This window comes from Mercenaria mercenaria, chromosome 2, assembly GCF_021730395.1.
Source record: "Mercenaria mercenaria strain notata chromosome 2, MADL_Memer_1, whole genome shotgun sequence".
Classification (NCBI taxonomy): Eukaryota; Metazoa; Mollusca; class Bivalvia; order Venerida; family Veneridae; genus Mercenaria; species Mercenaria mercenaria.
Window position 1 is genome coordinate 37,560,713 of NC_069362.1, and position 17,293 is coordinate 37,578,005.

General features: G+C 37.2%; 2 protein-coding genes and 7 non-coding genes across 18 annotated transcripts in view; 1 reads left to right on the plus strand and 8 right to left on the minus strand.

The window, feature by feature from the left end:
• Positions 1-3,515: 3,515 nt before the first annotated feature.
• LOC123563745 (40S ribosomal protein S15Aa) lies at positions 3,516-12,952 on the minus strand. The gene is made up of 5 exons (XM_045356723.2): positions 12,882-12,952; positions 9,721-9,861; positions 9,289-9,368; positions 8,824-8,909; positions 3,516-3,643 (listed from the first exon to the last, which is right to left on the minus strand). The coding sequence occupies exons 2-5, from the start codon at positions 9,851-9,853 to the stop codon at positions 3,550-3,552; spliced, it is 393 nt and encodes a 130-aa protein (XP_045212658.1). The 5' UTR covers positions 9,854-9,861; positions 12,882-12,952; the 3' UTR covers positions 3,516-3,549.
• LOC123565126 (small nucleolar RNA SNORA73 family) lies at positions 3,840-4,074 on the minus strand. Its single transcript, XR_006689115.2, has one exon. It is a non-coding gene; the product is annotated as a small nucleolar RNA SNORA73 family (small nucleolar RNA).
• On the minus strand, positions 4,612-4,846 carry LOC123565121 (small nucleolar RNA SNORA73 family). Its single transcript, XR_006689110.2, has one exon. It is a non-coding gene; the product is annotated as a small nucleolar RNA SNORA73 family (small nucleolar RNA).
• On the minus strand, positions 4,925-5,158 carry LOC123565124 (small nucleolar RNA SNORA73 family). The gene has a single exon (XR_006689113.1). It is a non-coding gene; the product is annotated as a small nucleolar RNA SNORA73 family (small nucleolar RNA).
• On the minus strand, positions 5,237-5,471 carry LOC123565127 (small nucleolar RNA SNORA73 family). Its single transcript, XR_006689116.2, has one exon. It is a non-coding gene; the product is annotated as a small nucleolar RNA SNORA73 family (small nucleolar RNA).
• LOC123565122 (small nucleolar RNA SNORA73 family) lies at positions 6,311-6,545 on the minus strand. The gene has a single exon (XR_006689111.1). It is a non-coding gene; the product is annotated as a small nucleolar RNA SNORA73 family (small nucleolar RNA).
• LOC123565125 (small nucleolar RNA SNORA73 family) lies at positions 7,297-7,529 on the minus strand. The gene has a single exon (XR_006689114.2). It is a non-coding gene; the product is annotated as a small nucleolar RNA SNORA73 family (small nucleolar RNA).
• On the minus strand, positions 8,523-8,757 carry LOC123565123 (small nucleolar RNA SNORA73 family). The gene has a single exon (XR_006689112.1). It is a non-coding gene; the product is annotated as a small nucleolar RNA SNORA73 family (small nucleolar RNA).
• A 34-nt stretch (positions 12,953-12,986) lies between the features above and the next one.
• The window catches only part of LOC123563746 (uncharacterized), an 85,033-nt gene continuing 80,726 nt past the window's right edge, over positions 12,987-17,293 (plus strand). For all 10 annotated transcript variants that reach the window (XM_053535361.1, XM_045356729.2, XM_053535384.1 and 7 more), the window contains exons 1-2: positions 12,987-13,174; positions 16,851-16,967. In XM_053535361.1, the coding sequence (XP_053391336.1) occupies positions 16,860-16,967 (108 nt within the window). In that variant the 5' untranslated portion in view covers positions 12,987-13,174; positions 16,851-16,859. The remainder of the gene's footprint in view (positions 13,175-16,850; positions 16,968-17,293) is intronic.

Genomic DNA, 17,293 nt, shown 5'->3' on the forward strand with positions numbered 1-17,293 from the left:
AAGTTTCATGAAAATAAATCATAAATGTGGCCTCTAGATAAACAAGCTTTACCTTTGATTTGACCTGGTGACCTAGTTTTTGACCCCACCTGACCCAGATTGAAACTTTACCTACAGATTAACATTCTGATGAAGTTTCATTAAGATACAGTCATAAATGTGGCCTCTAGAGTTAACTTTTCCTTTGATTTGACCTGGTGACCTAGTTTTTGACCCCACATGACCCAGATTGGAACTTGACCTGAAGATCACCAAGATCAACATTCTGACCAAGATTCATGAAGATACAGTCATAAATGTGACCTCTAGAGTGTTAAGTTTTTCCTTTGATTTTTTGATGTGGTGACCTAGTTTTTGATCCCACATGATCCGGATTCAAACTTGACCAAGAGGTCATCAAGACAAACATTCTGATAAAGTTTCATAGAGATATTGCCATAAATATGACCTCTAGTGTTAACAAGCTTTTCCTTTGATTTGACCTGGCGACTCGTTTTGGACCTCAGATGACCCAATATCAAACTCATCCAAGATTTTATTAAGGGTAACATTCTGAACAAGTTTCAAGATTGGGCTAAAATTGTGACCACTAGTGTTAACATTCTGAAAAAGTTTCATTAAGATATGGTCATAAATGTGGCCTCTAGTGTTAACTAGGTTTTCCTTCGATTTGAGCTGGTGACCTAGTTTTTCACCCTGCATGACCCAGATTCAACCTTGGCTTAAAGATCAGCGAGATTAAACATTCTGACCAACTTTCATGAAGATACAGTCATCAGGGCTCCAGATAATTTTGTTGGCCTATGAGTATTTACTCATCATAATTCTTGCGAACCAGTAAAATGGTAAAACCTGAAATTGACTAAGAGTAATTTTACTCCTGAAAATTTGTAAATGAGAAAGAAACAGGAATCAGTTTTATAACATATTTATTGGGTGTAACACCCATGAATTTGTTTGCAGTTCAGTTTCAATTCAGCATTCAAGTTGTTGCTTCTTTTTCTCCATTGGCTTCACACTCGCTGCCAAATCCAATAGATTATTCAATATACCTTTAACGATGTTTTGGAAATCATTTCAGTTGTTTACTCCACACCGGAAGTTGATATTTTAAATAGACACCGCTTTAAAATACACTAGCAATTTGATTTACGCACGCATTGAGTGTATAATATAGTTTAACCCAGGCGAGTACCATTCAATGCCTGTGTACGTTCAATGTGGCAGAATGAATGCCTATCGTGCTCTGTTATGTAAAGCATCCAGACGATTCAGATTTTGTTTAGGCTATTAAAAAGTCATTGCGTTTCTGTAATTTCATGTACGTTTTTATACGCTGAACAAGAGGACCATGATGGTCCTGAATCGCTCACCTCTTCCCACATGACCCAGTTTTGAGTATGACGTCGTTTTTTCTATTATTTGATATAGTGACCTAGTTTTTGAGCTCATGTGACCCAGTTTTGAACTTGACCTAGATATTATCAAGATAAAAATTCTAACCAATTTTCATGAAGATCCATTGAAAAATATGGTCTCTAGGTTTTTCTATCATTTGACCTATTGACCTAGTTTTCGAAGGTACGTGACCCTGTTTTGAACTTTACCTAGATATCATCAAGGTGAACATTCTCACTAATTTTCATGAAGATCTCATGAAAAATATGGCCTCTAGAGAGGTCACAAGGTTTTTCTATTTTTATACCTACTGGCCTAGTTTTTGACTGCACATGACCCAGTTTCGAAACTGACCTAGATATCATCAAGGTGAACATTCAGATCAATTTTCATGAAGATCCATTGAAAAATATGGCCTCTAGAGAGGTCAAAAGATTTTAATAATTTTAGACCTACTGACCTAGTTTTTGACCACAGTTGACTCAGTTTCAAACTTGACCTAGATATCATCAAGATGAACATTCAGACCAATTTTTCATACAGATCCAATGAAAAATATGGCCTCTAGAGAGGTCACAAGGTTTTTTATTATTTGACCTACTGACCTAGTTTTTATGGCAGTGACCCAGTTTCAAACTTGACCAGATATCATCAAGGTGAACATTCTGACCAATTTTCATGAAGATCCATGAAATATAGGCCTCTAGAGAGGTCACAAGGTTTTTCTATTTTTAGACCTACTGACCTAGTTTTTGACAGCACTGACCCAGTTTCGAACTTGACCTAGATATCATCAAGATGAACATTCAGACCAATTTTCATACAGATCCAATGAAAAATATGGCCTTTAGAGAGGTCACAAGGTTTTTCTATTATTTGACCTACTGACCTAGTTTTTGTGGCAGTGACCCATTTCGAACTTGACCTAGATATCATCAAGGTGAACGTTCTGACCAATTTTCATGAAGATTCTTTGAAATATATGGCCTCTAGAGAGGTCACAAGGTTTTTCTATTTTTAGACCTACTGACCTAGTTTTTGACTGCACGTGACCCAGTTTCGAACTTGACCTAGATATCATCAAGATGAACATTCTGACCAATTTCATAAGATCCATGAAAAATTGGCCTCTAGAGAGGTCACAAGGTTTTTCTATTTTAGACCTACTGACCTAGTTTTTTGACGCACGTGACCCAGTTTCGAACTTGACCTAGATATCATCAAGTGAACATTCTGACCAACATTTCCATGAAAGACTCTAGTGTAGAAAATTATGGACCTCTAGAGAGGTCACAAGGTTTTTTCTATTTTTAGACCTACTGACCTAGTTTTTGACTGCACGTGACCCAGTTTCGAACTTGACCTAGATATCATCAAGATGAACATTCTGACCAACTTTCATAAAGATCCCATGAAAAATGTGACCTCTAGAGTGGTCACAAGGTTTTTCTATTTTTAGACCTACTGACCTACGTTTTTGACCGCACATGACCCAGTTTCGAACTTGACCTAGATATCAGATTGTGACAGGTGAGCTAAAAATTAGCAGACATGCGTATATGCATTATTTCAAAGCGTAATTTATGCTAGTACGCATCTTATCTGGAGCCCTGAGTCATAAATGTGACCTCTAGTGTTAACAAGCTTTTTCTTTGATTTGACCTGGTGACCTAGTTTTTGACCCTAGATGACCCAAAATCGAACTCGTCCAAGATTTTACTGAGGGTAACATTCTGACCAAGTTTCATTAAGATTGGGCCAAAACTGTGACCTCTAGTGTTAACAAGCGTTTCCTTTGATTTGACCTGGTGACCTAGTTTTTGACCCCAGATGACCCAATCTCGAACTCGTCCAAGATTTTATTGATGGTAACACTCTGACCAAGTTTCATTAAGTTTGGGCAAAAATTGACCTCCAGAGTGTTAACAGTCAAACTGTTTACGACTGACGATGGATGAACGACGACAGACATAGGGCAATCACTAAAGCTCACCTTTGAGCACTTTGTGCTCAAGTGAGCTAAAAACCTGGTCAAGGGGGTCAATATATCTGTTTAGCCTTAAAACTTCTGTAAATACCTTACAACTATAGAAGTAAATTATAACACAACACAAACATTCCCTGGCAGGTTTATTTACAGTTTTTTTTACATTAGAAAAAGAAGCCAAGAATTTTTCCACCGAGATGTTTTCTTCTTGCTTCTTCATGATCCATGATCCCTCCTGAAGTCGTCAATACAAGGAATCTAAAAAAAATTAACAAGTCACAGAGATTACAATCTTGTTTTATAAAACATGCATATGCGAAAAAGGATTGTTTCTACCAAGTACACTACGACAGACGTCTTTTTATTTGACTTCACAGAAGAAAGCTTGGTTTTCCTTGTGTGATACAGCATTTTTCTGTGCACCAAGCCTAAATATTTCTTGAAATTATTTTTAGCATGTTCCCTGTATGGTTTATCTCCCCAGTCACTGTTACATAGTAACTCTAGGAAAGTTATGGAATATACAGGGTCTAGCTTTCCTGGCCATTGCTAGCCTGGGTGCCAGGTGTTCTACAATGTTGTGGAAAGGGAATATACCTCAAGTCCAGTAAAGGATATTCAGCTCCTATTAGCCACTTTGACAAATGTGGAATCTGGGCAAACCAAACATCCTCAAATGTCAACATTGATCATTCTATTTATTAATTTTGTTGGGTTTAACGTTGCACCAACACAATTATAGGTCATATGGCGACTTTCCAGCTTGATAGTAGGGCAAGACCCCAGGTGCCCCTCCGTGCATTATTTCATCACAAGCGGGCACCTGGGTAGAACCACCAACCTTCCATAAACCAGCTGGATGGCTTTCTCACATGAAGAATTAAATGCCCCGAGTGAGGCTTGAACCCAAATTGATGAGGGGCAAGTAATCTGAAGTCAGTGACCTTAACCACTCGGCCACAGAGGCCCCTTTGATCATTCTAAAACAGTCTGGAAAAAAAGAGTTTATTTGAATTGTTGTATTTTCTTCGTATGTGCAAGTATTCTTTCATATGAGACAGCTATCAAGATCCACGGTTCTAGTGCCAAATGCATACCAATGACCGAAAGAAAACACAGAGACACTTGCAGGGATGCTTCCTCGTCTTTAAAGCAGGAAAGTCAATACTATTCTTGCTGTTGCTGCAGCTTTAATTCATATAAATATATCCCGAAAGCTATTTTTAGCATGTTCCCTGTATGGTTTATCTCCCCAGTCATTGTTACATAGTAACTCTGGGAAGGTTATGGAATATACAGGGTCTAGCTTTCCTGGCCATTGCTAGCCTGGGTGCCAGTTGTTCTACAATGTTGTGGAAAGGGAATATACCTCAAGTCCCGTAAAGGACATTCAGCTCCCATTAGCCACTTTGACAAATGTGGAATCTGGGCTAACCAAACATCCTCAAATGTCAACATTGACTGGAAATTTTAAGTATCTGGGAAACTCAACATATAGTTCTTGCCATTGTTACCAATTTAATCCTGAAAACTACTTCAGCATGTTCCCTGTATGGTTTATCTCCCCAGTCATTGTTACATAGTAACTCTGGGAAAGTTATGGAATATACAGGGTCTAGTTTTCCTGGCCATTGCTAGCCTGGGTGCCAGTTGTTCTACAATGTTGTGGAAAGGGAATATACCTCAAGTCCTGTAAAGGACATTCAGCTCCCATTAGCCACTTTGACATATGTGGAATCTGGGCTAACCAAACATCCTCAATGTCAACATTGACTGGAAATTTTAAGTATCTGGGAAACTCAACATATAGTTCTTGCCATTGTTACCAATTTAATCCTGAGAACTACTTCAGCATGTTCCCTATATGGTTTATCTCCCCAGTCACTGTTACATAGTAACTCTGGGAAAGTTATGGAATATACAGGGTCTAGCTTTCCTGGCCATTGCTAGTCTGGGTGCCAGTTGTTCTACAATGTTGTGGAAAGGGAATATACCTCAAGTCTAGTAAAGGACATTCAGCTCCCATTCGCCACTTTGACAAATGTGGAATCTGGGCTAACCAAACATCCTCAAATGTCAACATTGCCAAGTTCTCAACACAATTTGAACACATATTTTAATTACTGCATTTTTTTTTCATTTGGGCAAGAAGTCTTGCACAAGAAGCAGCTATCAAGACCAACAATTCCACCCAAATGCCTAACATGGGTGGCAAAATCAACTGTCTGAGTTGTCCCACAGCCCATAAAGGCAAGTTGGCATGACCAGACAAGTAAGTCAAATTCAGATTTCACCACCCCTGTACCAGTGACTGTATGAACGTACAGAGGGAAATCTGCAAGGACTCTTCCTAGATATTAAAGCAGGAGAGTCAACATATGATTCTCACCATTGCTGAAATTTTGGTTTGTATTAAAGGTGCTTTTTATTTAGGATTTTGACACAATTTTACCAATCAGTATTTCTGTTACGTAATGGCAGGCAGTTAACCTAATCATTGTTCCTGGATTCGGAATCATACTGTACCAGAACAACCCTATTCACCACAAGTTTCTGCAAATGAGTCAAAGCTTTGCCAGAAAAAACTTGATAAAACTTTAACCAAAAAATTCTTAGTTGAAAAGGGGCATAACTCCGTCAAAATACAAATCAGAGTAGTGGGTATTGTTTCTCCTGGTGTAGACTTTGTAGTAAAAAACTTATGTTTCAAGTCAATAGCTTTGATAGTAACGGAGATATTTGACTTGATCAAAACTTTAACCAACAGCGAAGCAGACGACAGGGCGAGTGCAATAGCTCTACTTTTTCTTCGAAATGTCTTGTCAAATTGTCATGGAGAAAACATTCCTTCTCTGGGGATTGAACTTGCCATCTGTCGATCTGCACTCTCCCAGAGTTAAGATAAGTTCTTTTAAAACTATTTTACCATGTTCCCTGTATGGTTTATCTCCCCAGTCATTGTTACATAGTAACTCTGGGAAAGTTATGGAATATACAGGGTCTAGCTTTCCTGGCCATTGCTAGCCTGGGTGCCAGTTGTTCTACAATGTTGTGGAAAGGGAATATACCTCATGTCCAGTAAAGGACATTCAGCTCCCATTAGCCACTTTGACAAATGTGGAATCTGGGCGAACCAAACATCCTCAAATGTCAACATTGATTGGAAATTTGGGGAAAGTCAATATACGGTTCTTGCCATTGTTACTTTAATCAATACAAGAGCTTGTGGAAAATGAAATGCCTCCCTTGATGCATTCAGTAATTGCACAAGGAAAAGGAATTATTTGGTCACTGTGCACTGTATGTTTGACCTACAGACCTAAATTCAATAATTATGGATCATTTACCAGTCATAAGTAAACTTCATATCAAATGAGATCTTAGACCGAAGCATTATCTAGTTATTTGGCCAAAAATTTTCTACTGTTCTGGGTAAATGTGACATTGACCTTTGACCTACTGACCTCATAATCAATAGGGGTCATCTGCTGGTCATGACCAACCTCCCTATCAACTTTCATGATCCTAGGCCTAAGTGTTCTCAAGTTATCATCCAGTAACGGTTTAACTGTTTCAGGTCACTGTGACCTTGACCTTTGACCTAGGGAACATCTGCTGGTCATGACCAACCTCTGTATCATTTTTCATGATCCTAAGCCCAAGTGTTCTCAAGTTATCATCCGCAAATGGTCTGGGTCACTGTGACACTGACCTTTGACCTCAATATCAATAGGGGTCATCTGCTGATCATGATCAACCTCCTTATCCTTTTTCATGATTCTAGGCCCAAGTGTTATTTAATTATCATCTGGAAACTGATTGGTCTACTGACAGATCAACCGATATCTGCAAACAATATACCCCATCTTCTTTGAAGGTGGGCATAATAATATATCCTGAAAACTATTTTAGCATGTTCCCTGTATGGTTTATCTCCCCAGTCATTGTTACATAGTAACTCTGGGAAAGTTATGGAATATACAGGGTCTAGCTTTCCTGGCCATTGCTAGCCTAGGTGCCAGTTGTTCTACAATGTTGTGGAAAGGGAATATACCTCAAGTCCTGTAAAGGACATTCAGCTCCCATTAGCCACCGACAAATGTGGAATCTGGGCAAACCAAACATCCTCAAATGTCAACATTGACTCAACAATTCAAAATACATTTGTTATTATGCATTTTCAACATGATATAGAACTGCTTTACCTTCTGGCACTGGGAAGGTGGAGATATGTATAATGTTTCAGCTGTATAGAAAGAAATTTTTTTTAAATTCTAACCTGTCCCTTTGAATACATGTGAATAATTCTGAAATCAAAATATTTTACATTATAAGTGTTCCAATAATTATTATTGTTTATGTACTAAATGGTAATATGGTCGTTTACATTTCAGATCTGTGAATTCAAATACATTACAGATGGGGTGATCTATGCCAAACATTCTCCAGGATTCATATAAAATCATACAGGCTTAATAGACACCAGGTTTTTTTGATGGAAAATATAAATTTCTCCCACTTCTCAACACAGATTTGGCATTGATCACTCCTGTAAGGTTTGGTAAAAATCCACCCAATAAGAGAAGTGGCCAACTCATCATAAATTGGGCAAATCAAGGGCCAGAACTCCACAGAAATCACCGAACTGGAATATGAGCCTACAAAATATACAGTCAGGGTTGGCAATGATTACTTTTGCAAGATTTGGTGTAGTTCCTCCTGGTGGTATCACAGCAGTTGCTGGGACAAGGTAAAATACAACAAATCAAAGGCTGAAACTCCACTGAAAATAAGTGTACCAGAACATGTTCACAAAATGCACAATGAGGCTTGGCACTGATCACTCCTGCAAGGCTTGGTGAAAGTCTGCCCAATATTATAAGAAAGTGGCCAAAACATCATACAATTTGACAAATGAATGGCAGTAACTCCACCGAAATTCACTAAACCAAAGATATGCAAAACCAGGGTTGGCAGTGATCACTTTTGTGAAGTTTGATGTAAATCCACCTGGTGGTTTTGGCAAAGTAGCATGGCCAATCTTTGGCAGAAAGACAGACAACACTAAATCAATATGTCTCTAAGATGTACTGGTAAAAAAAAGGCTTTGGTTCACTTCAAGTAGACAAAGTTTTCTATGTGTTCCCTGTATGGTTTATCTCCCCAGTCATTGTTACATAGTAACTCTGGGAAAGTTATGGAATATACAGGGTCTAGCTCTCCTGGCCATTGCTAGCCTGGGTGCCAGTTGTTCTACAATGCTGTGGAAAGGGAATATACCTCAAGTCCAGTAAAGGACATTCAGCTCCCATTAGCCACTTTGACAAATGTGGAATCTGGGCGAACCAAACATCCTCAAATGTCAACATTGATGAAGAAGTAAATAATTTTTTTACAAAAACATGTGAATGAGGATGACAAGATTATAAAATGTTTACCCAAACTGTCTTGAAGGCAAAAGGTTGGTGGTCCATTTCTCCATGTCTCTCATTGCAATGTCAAAACGTGGACTGATTACACCACACTGGAAAAACAAAGGCATAGTAACTAAGGTATTACCAACAATGTTGCATGAAAAGCTGCGTCTTGTGACTAATGCTTTTGGAATTCAGTTTGATTCTATTAAAATTTGGAATCAAGAACCCAAGTTTACTTTTAAATGCATCAAAGCAAAGTCTAAAACTGGACGTGTATACTGTCAATCATTGTCCTATTTAAGTGATTTTATAAAGACAAATATACGTATCACTAGTCTGTAAATTCTGCTCCAAGTTCACAAACATTTTACTCCTGAAAAGTCCTGCCAGGTTTCCTTTCTTTTGCAGTCAATAATCAAGACTGGCTATTAAAAACTGAAACAGTTTTGATAAATTTCTGCCTAAAAACAATTTTTGATGTATTACCTTGTTCAGCCTGCCTGTGAGATTGACAACAATCTTGCCATTTCTGTGGTCATCTACAATCTCAAATTCTCCAATGTACCCTGTAAATATCAGTCAATTAACACATAAAATCTTGTAATTTTTTAAAACCTGCATAGAAAAACAAAAAAGACCAGTGATTCTGTTTAAAAGCATGTCTGTGCAAACCAAATACTTTAGTGAATCTCAACACTCAGATTTCAGTATTCTCATTTAATAATGTCTGATATGTAGGAAATACTCGTCAGACTTCAAGAACCTTGCAAAATGCCACTAGACAGACTCAAAATATGCTCCATGTCTGTCAACTTTCATGAAGCATGCACAAATACAAGTTTAAAAAATTCTTTAACAATTTAGCCCTAATCAACATTGCGCTGTGGCTAATACAAATATATTCAGCAATATACCTACCATGTTTCATCATCACTGTAAGGAATCGGATAATAACTTTTGAGCATGGTCTAATGAGAACTTGTCTCTTGCCACGCCTCTCAGCGGTTGCTATCGAGTTCAAGGCATCTGCCAGCACATTCATGCGAACCATCTTGGTCGCTGAAAAAGATTGATAAACCACATCTCAAAACACATTCTCAGATTTACACCAAGGGCTATTTTACCTTGTATAACAGAGGCCAATATTTCCGATAGCCCGTGGCTATGGATTTTCCATAGATACAAGCCCGACTGAAAGACGGCTGTAATTTTCTTGTTTCTAAATAAAAAAACATTGAAGTGACCATTCATTTTCTTAGTTAGGTCATTTCCCATATAGTGGTTATTGTTTCATTATAAAGTTCTGAAAAAAAAGTTGTTTTCAAAATTCAAGCCGAAGCTGTTAATCTAACCCGCCATTTTTTGATGATATCTGTATGAAGTATTTATTATTAACACCAGGGTCACTCAAAATGACCCTGTTAACACCGAGTCACCACCTCGGTAACAATATCTGGCTCGTATAAAACTGAAAGTAAACTGTGTAATCTAGAAATACGTATTCAAATAAATTCATCGATAGAAATCAATTTAACGTAGGTAATACAACATACGTGTCATTCTTTTACCATAGATAACAAATAATTGTGTACAATATTCCAATTAATCGCATGGACAATCAGCAATTTCTTTATAAAAACATTTTTTTGTGCTCTTGAACATGTTGACAATTAAACCAAAAGTGTCAAAGACGTAACTACGGCGCTAATTGGCTAAACACAATCGCCTCTGGTGTATCGGATAATCTGATTCGCTTTCACACTTCTCGGGAAAATCTTAAGAGCTTAAAATATGCTTTCGGCGTGTGTCTCTGTGTATTCAACACTCGTTTTGACACCGTGCAAATTGTCAACAGTCCGGGTGGCGCTAATTAGCGAATGCGGATATCAAAGAAAATCGGGCGACTTGCATGTAGCTTTGAGGTTAGTTTTGAGCGAAGTTTGAAGTTCCAAAGCGCCTATTTTGCTCAGGTCGCCCACTCGCGAGAGCCCTGCTCACCTCTACCGTTTGGAGTTTCACTAGGGGCACAAAGTTGCTCATGTGTCGAAGCCATCTAAATGGGTTTCAGAAGAAAATTTTTTATTTTTATTTATGTTATTCCACTTGGGTGCCCGTTTTGTCTTAAATATTCCTCATCCTCTGCCGTTAAATGGGCACGCCTTCAGATTAATGTAGAACAATCAAAATTAAAAATAAGACACTCATCCCTCAGTAATTATAAACACAAAATAAAAACAAAGTGATTCAGTGAGTTTTAGCAAGAATTTATTTGCAAAACCATTCATGTAGTCTTTAAAACATATAGAAAAGCTATCTGCTGTGTTAGTCACATTGTAAATGTTTAAGTTCTGTGTTATTCTTAAAAAAATGTTAACTTCATGTATAATAGTAACTGCCAAAAAAAAAAAAAATACCCGCTCGCTCCATGTAAAAGCTACCCACCTCTGAAAAAATCATGAGAAAAAAAAAAATCGCTCGCTCGCTACCATTTTTTTGGAAAATTTTCCGAAGAACTATTAATCAACTTGGTATGGCCTAAGTGAAGCATTTCATTTCTACCAGTTTCAAGTAAAATCGTAATTACAATATATTTTGTACACCCAGTCTATAAATTTACAGACTAATCAGGGATATAAACTAGCTTTTTTTATTTAGGGGCCCAGACTGTCAAAAATATTTTCTTTAACATCAGGCATTTTCTTAGCTTAAGATCTTCAGCTCTCTCGGTTTATATACTGGATTTGGACGGGAGAGCTGAAGTGCACTCCGTAAGGAAATCGTACCAATAATCGTGCCAAAAATCTGACACGCTCGCGTTTGTACATTTTAAAAGAAATCGGCAGCAGCACTTTCTGATCAGTTAATATATAGTAAAATCTACCATTGTGCCAAATTTTACGCATTAAAACCCATAATTGATGGCAGAACTACCCGACAATTTCGAACTGGTCTGAAACATTTACTCTACGCCGCCATCTTGCTCCTTTGAAATACGAGACTGACCTTTCACCCGCGCGAACCGCTAAGAGAGCACTCACATGTGCCGCTTCGTATTTGAAGTTGCATCAGCATCCCGGTGGCACAAAAACTTTGGAAAATGGTTATTTTTTATTAAAATTGATTTGAATTATTACTTTCATAGATAAATCCTTAAGAAAAATTGTATGTTTAAATCATTTCTTTTGTTTACAAGGTGCTCTAGAGACTCTACATGTGTATTTTTTGCGGCTCGCGCTGTTACGTCATGCGAGAATCTCATTGTAGCTATTCAACAATGGCCGCCGAAATGATGCTGATCTAGCAGTGACATGTAAAAATTGGCGAATTCATTGTAAGATTTGCTTCCAGAATTTGATAAATGGTGTTAACTGATGTAGAAGTGATTACTTTATCAAGATATCCATACATCTTCGTTCAAAATTTCAGTTGACTACGTTTGCGTCGAAAAGTTGGACAACTTTTTATTTTGGTATGGTTTCATAGTAGGCCTGGTCCAAAACTCTAAAGCCGCAACTATGAAAAAAATTAAATATAAAAAAGCGGCATTTAGAGTTTTGGAAGCCAGGACTAGCATTTTCTCCCAACAAATTATTTAGGGGCCCAGTCCAAAATCTAGGGGCCATGGGCTACTGGGCCCCTGCTAATTTATATCCCAGACAGTCTTAGAATTTATGGATTGAGCTTTCAACTGGAAATACACCGTTTTGAACGACTCCACCACCAGTGGGTTCAATACTGTGTTTACAATTGTAGGGATATGGTTCATATATTTTAAATACGTGAAAACTATCCGCGGTTAAATTATTTCGTTTGCTACAGTCATCGACACCCTGTCATCAACAGCAAACAGTGTTACATTAGCTCGTAGTGATATATGAATCACTTTTTCATCAATCGTGCTCTTGATGGAACTTGTCCCTCCAAGTATACGCATACTATTCAAAATCAGCATAAAATCGAGCGATTTCTAAAACATTTGACATAAATAATTAGCGAATTATGCTCTTAGAGACTCAAACCTTAAGCTTAAATACAGGATTAACGTAAATTTTCAACCAATGTTTGGGAATGCATCTTACCCGAATTGGTTCAAAGCGGAAAAGGAAGTTCATTCGGCAGGTTTTGATTTCTAGCATCTCGCACATTTTTCTTTTCATGTCTTGTAATTTTTACGAATCACCGGACACCGGAAGTATACAAATGTTGCTAGCAAGTGTTTGTACTTTGATTAATTTTAATTTGAAGTAACCACTACAGCAGCTGAAGATATTCTGGCCATTTCACATCATTGTCATGTCGTTTACAGTCACCTTGCAAGATGATTGACAGTGACAATAGGGAAGTGCAGGGCTGATTGGAGTGAACTGCACTGGTTAGAATTTTTGAGCAATCCTACAATAGACAAGCTTACTGTCCCTGAGTAGCTGCTTTTTAATTTCTGACATTTGCAGCCACTACAGTTACAGTTTGACCTGTCACAATATAAAACAAAATAATTAAAGTAAACCCAGGGAGAGAAAATACCAAGGTCCCAACTGGGGCTCGAACCCCGGACCTTGAGATCTGTAGGCGGAAACTCAACCACGTCGCTAAAGCCAAGGGTTAACCCTACAGCAAAGCTGTTGGAAGTGGCCTAATATAAAAAAGGCAAAGCCTCTGAGTGAGCGTAGCTTAAACAGCAAAGAAACTATTCACTGCTTAAAACAATTCCGAGAACCTATTCACTTGAAAAGAAACAAAAATTTAGTGTCATTATACCTGTAACAGCGAATATCATACGTTGCAAAATTTATGGAAAGCCGGTGTCACGGTGACGTCATTACCTGTTTGTGGCGTTCTTATGGCTTTATGCTTATTTATGACATTTTATCCCATTTTCTGGCCAATGCTTGATCTTTTAAAAGAAAATCATATTTTTTTCTACCAACTGGAAATCTTTCTTGCATTATTTTTGAGTGATGGATAATATTCAGCAATCAAATGAAGTTCTGTATTCACTGCCAACAAAGCATTTCCTGTGAGCACCCAGCCCTTTTTTTACGCCGATTTTGGGGCCGAAATTCGGTCCCATTCCCCAGGCAAAATAATATACTTTTATCCCCAACTGCACAAAAAAATTCCCCAAATGCAAGTCGTTTTTATCAGCGAAAATTTCCACCGCCGCTGATGGATTAATAGGTCTGAATGTGTATGCGTTCAAAACACTGCTTCAAGAAACGCAGCAATCGGAACATCTCAGATATTACAGTTAGCGTCGGTCATCATCTCAGATATTACAGTTAGGGTCAGTCGGTCATCATCTCAGATATTACAGTTAGGGTCGGTCATCAGGAATTTCACTTTCCAGAATTTTCTGATTGGTGGATATATTTATCTAATAACAAGCCAATGAACTAAAAAATCTGAAAATATTGTTAAGTCCAAGGGCTTTCAAACAAGTTAGTTAAATTTCAGTGAAGTAAGTTTGAGATACAAATGAACTAAGGCAGTTCGTTTGGTTCTTTCATGTGCCCAATGTAAAGCATTGATACACTGGGATGGATTTTTTAAAGCACCTTCCAAGAGCTTTGAAACAAAGTGCTAATCATACCTTTAGGTGGTATTTTCGCTATACAGTAATATGTATGAAATATATTGTAAATTGAGATTTATATATAATGCAATTAAAAGCATTTAAAAAGCTTTTTAAAAGTCATAAAATAAAAAAGGACAACTCTATTTTTGATAAATGACCTTATATTAAGTTTGAAATACAAAGGCCAAAAATAAAGAACTAAATATTAATGCTTTATAAACATCTAAGTAGTGAAAAATGCCCATTAAAGGGAGATAATTCAAAAATTGCAAACTATTAAAGGAATAATTTCATACATTGAGCAATTACTTTAGCTTTGAAATGAAAGTGTTCTTGAAAAATGATTTAAACATTTTAATGAGAAGATTAAAAACTATTTTTGATTCAATGTGATATTAGGATGAAATGGTTCATGGGCAAATTGTTAAAGTATAAAATGAAATAGAGATTTAAAAAAAATAATGGCTTCTAATTCTGGCACTTTAGGGTATGAAATGGTGGCACTTTAGGGTATGAAATGGTCCCAAGATTTTGCAATTGGCTTAAGTCATGGCTAAAAGTGTGAAAGAGCCAGGGGAGGCCTTGACCTTACTCAATCTGTGTTGTTTTTTTTTGTTATATATATATAAAAAAATTCCCCAATTTGGTATTTTACGACGCAAATTTCCCCTTCTGAAAGGACCCGCCACCCTTCCCCAAAACCATAAAAAAAGGGCTGGCACCTGTCTTCTATGGACACACACTTTGTAAAATAAAAGCAAAATTGAAATTATTTTCATAACATAACTTTTTTAAAAATAAAGACACCTAATGAACATAGAGATTGTAACTCAAATATAAAATTAAAAAAAAAAAAAAACAATTTTCCCGACTTTGACGGAAGTAGAACAAAATGGCGGCACCCAAAATGGCGGCGCCCAGACGAGAGGAAAATTTTTCAGCTACATCACTTTGCCCCATTCGGCACACCTTTGTTATATTCCCCTACACATTGCCGTAAGGCGAGCTACGCGCTCGCTATAAACCTACTTTCACTACACTTCTCCCCTTTTACTTTTTAGAGCTTACCAACTCTCCAGAATGACACTCCATGCCCACCGCATGTGTCCGTCAAACACTTCTGACACCATTAAAGTAAACCCTGGGAGAGAAAATACCAAGGTCCCTACTTGGGCTCGAACCCCTGACCTTGAGATCTGTAGGCGGACACTCAACCACATCGCTAAAGGGTTAACCCAACAGCAAGGCTGTTGGCTTGCTGTTGGAAGTGGCCTATAAACCTACTATCACTACATAATGAAGCTTTTTCTCCTCCGCTGTCAGTCAGCAAGCTCCTAAAACAAACAAAACAGGCCTCAGTCATAAATCATGTTTTTTTACCATTTCGGCATATTTTTAAATAAAATTATTTTAGGTCTGCAACCTGTGTCTTATAACAATTTGTGGAAATGCAAAGTAGTCAAGGAAAAGCATCCCCAGGGATGCACCATGATTGCACTTAAAAACCAAAATTACAAATTGATAAATAGTATGTACAGTTTTGTACACTGGTTGTAGAAATATAATAGAAGGAATCTGATTTACAAGTTAGAGCCAATAATTTAACCAGTAAACATTGTCATTGAAGTTTTTGTTATGTGGGTCTTTCTGATGTAAATACAGTAGTGTGTCTTTTTCAAGGCTCTTTATAAAATGAAATGTTGTTATGTGTGATATCTACGTTGAAGGAAATATAACTCTACAGATAAAGTAGATAATTCCAAAAGGATAAAGTACTTTAAACTTGTTTTAAATTAATCCTAAAATCTATAGACTATATAATAGTGGTCTAACACACACATATATATATATATATATATATATATTGTAATTACCGGTACATGCTATTTGTTGAATAAAATATTGTTTAAACTAAGGCTCTGTGACCCATCCAGGTCTGAACAAGTGATATATTTACAGATAATCTGTAAAATTTTGTCCGTTTGTTTTAACCATTACCAAGCTAAATTTCTATAATGAACTAGTCCATCTTTCAATTTGGACAGAACCATTAACTGTTAAAAGAGATGCATACCAAAAACATACTGACTGAATTGCGAACAGTGCAGGTCATAATCAGTCTGCACAGATGTGCAGGCTGATCATGATCTGCACTGGTCGCAAAGGCAGAATCACACGTGTCCAGTATGATAAGGGTTAAAGAATGACAAACTACTTATCCTCTCTCATAAGTTTTTATAAATGTTAAACATTGGGTCCAGCTGGTTAAGGTTGCTGACTTCAAATCACTTGCCCCTCAGCAATGTGGGTTTGAGTCTTGCTTGGGGCATTGAATTCTTAGTGATGAGGCCATCCAGCTGGATATAATGTCACCTTGTAAGTGAAAAAAACTTAAATAACTAGATTATAACTAATTTTGGTAAAAAGTAAATGAGATATTTTGTATTAAGGCTCTTTCACTCAATGTTTTCAGAAAGCCAGAATGAAGAGACCATTAACAATGAAGAGTGGGAAAAGTGGGAAGAGTGGTGTGGCACTCAAGTCCAACTACTCTGTACATCACCGCTCCGACATTCTCATGGAGGAACATGTATGCTTAGTATTATATTATTGTACACTATAAAATGATCAATGCATACCATGATATCAGCATTTTAGTAGTCAGATGTTGATAAATATTGACGAAGACTAATTAGTCTTCATCAATATTTTCGAGAGTTTTCATTTATTTAGCTCACACAATATTTATATCCTGAAAATATCTGTATTATTGAAATAACTTATACAGTTACATATGATACATGTGACACACTTGCATAGTGGTAAGATGACTTACTTCCACGCACATTACAACGCTCCATGTAGCTACATCACTTTACACAGCTTCATTACTTCACATAGCTACATCACTCCACA

Bases quoted from the DNA above. Each gene is read 5' to 3' on its own strand.
- LOC123563745 (XM_045356723.2), bottom strand. From the start codon at position 9,853: ATGGTTCGCATGAATGTGCTGGCAGATGCCTTGAACTCGATAGCAACC. The intron at 9,369-9,720 runs GTAGGTATATTG...TGATATTTACAG, and splicing joins TACAGTGATGATGAAACATG to GGTACATTGGAGAATTTGAG. The intron at 8,910-9,288 runs GTAATACATCAA...TTGTTTTTCCAG, and splicing joins TCACAGGCAGGCTGAACAAG to TGTGGTGTAATCAGTCCACG.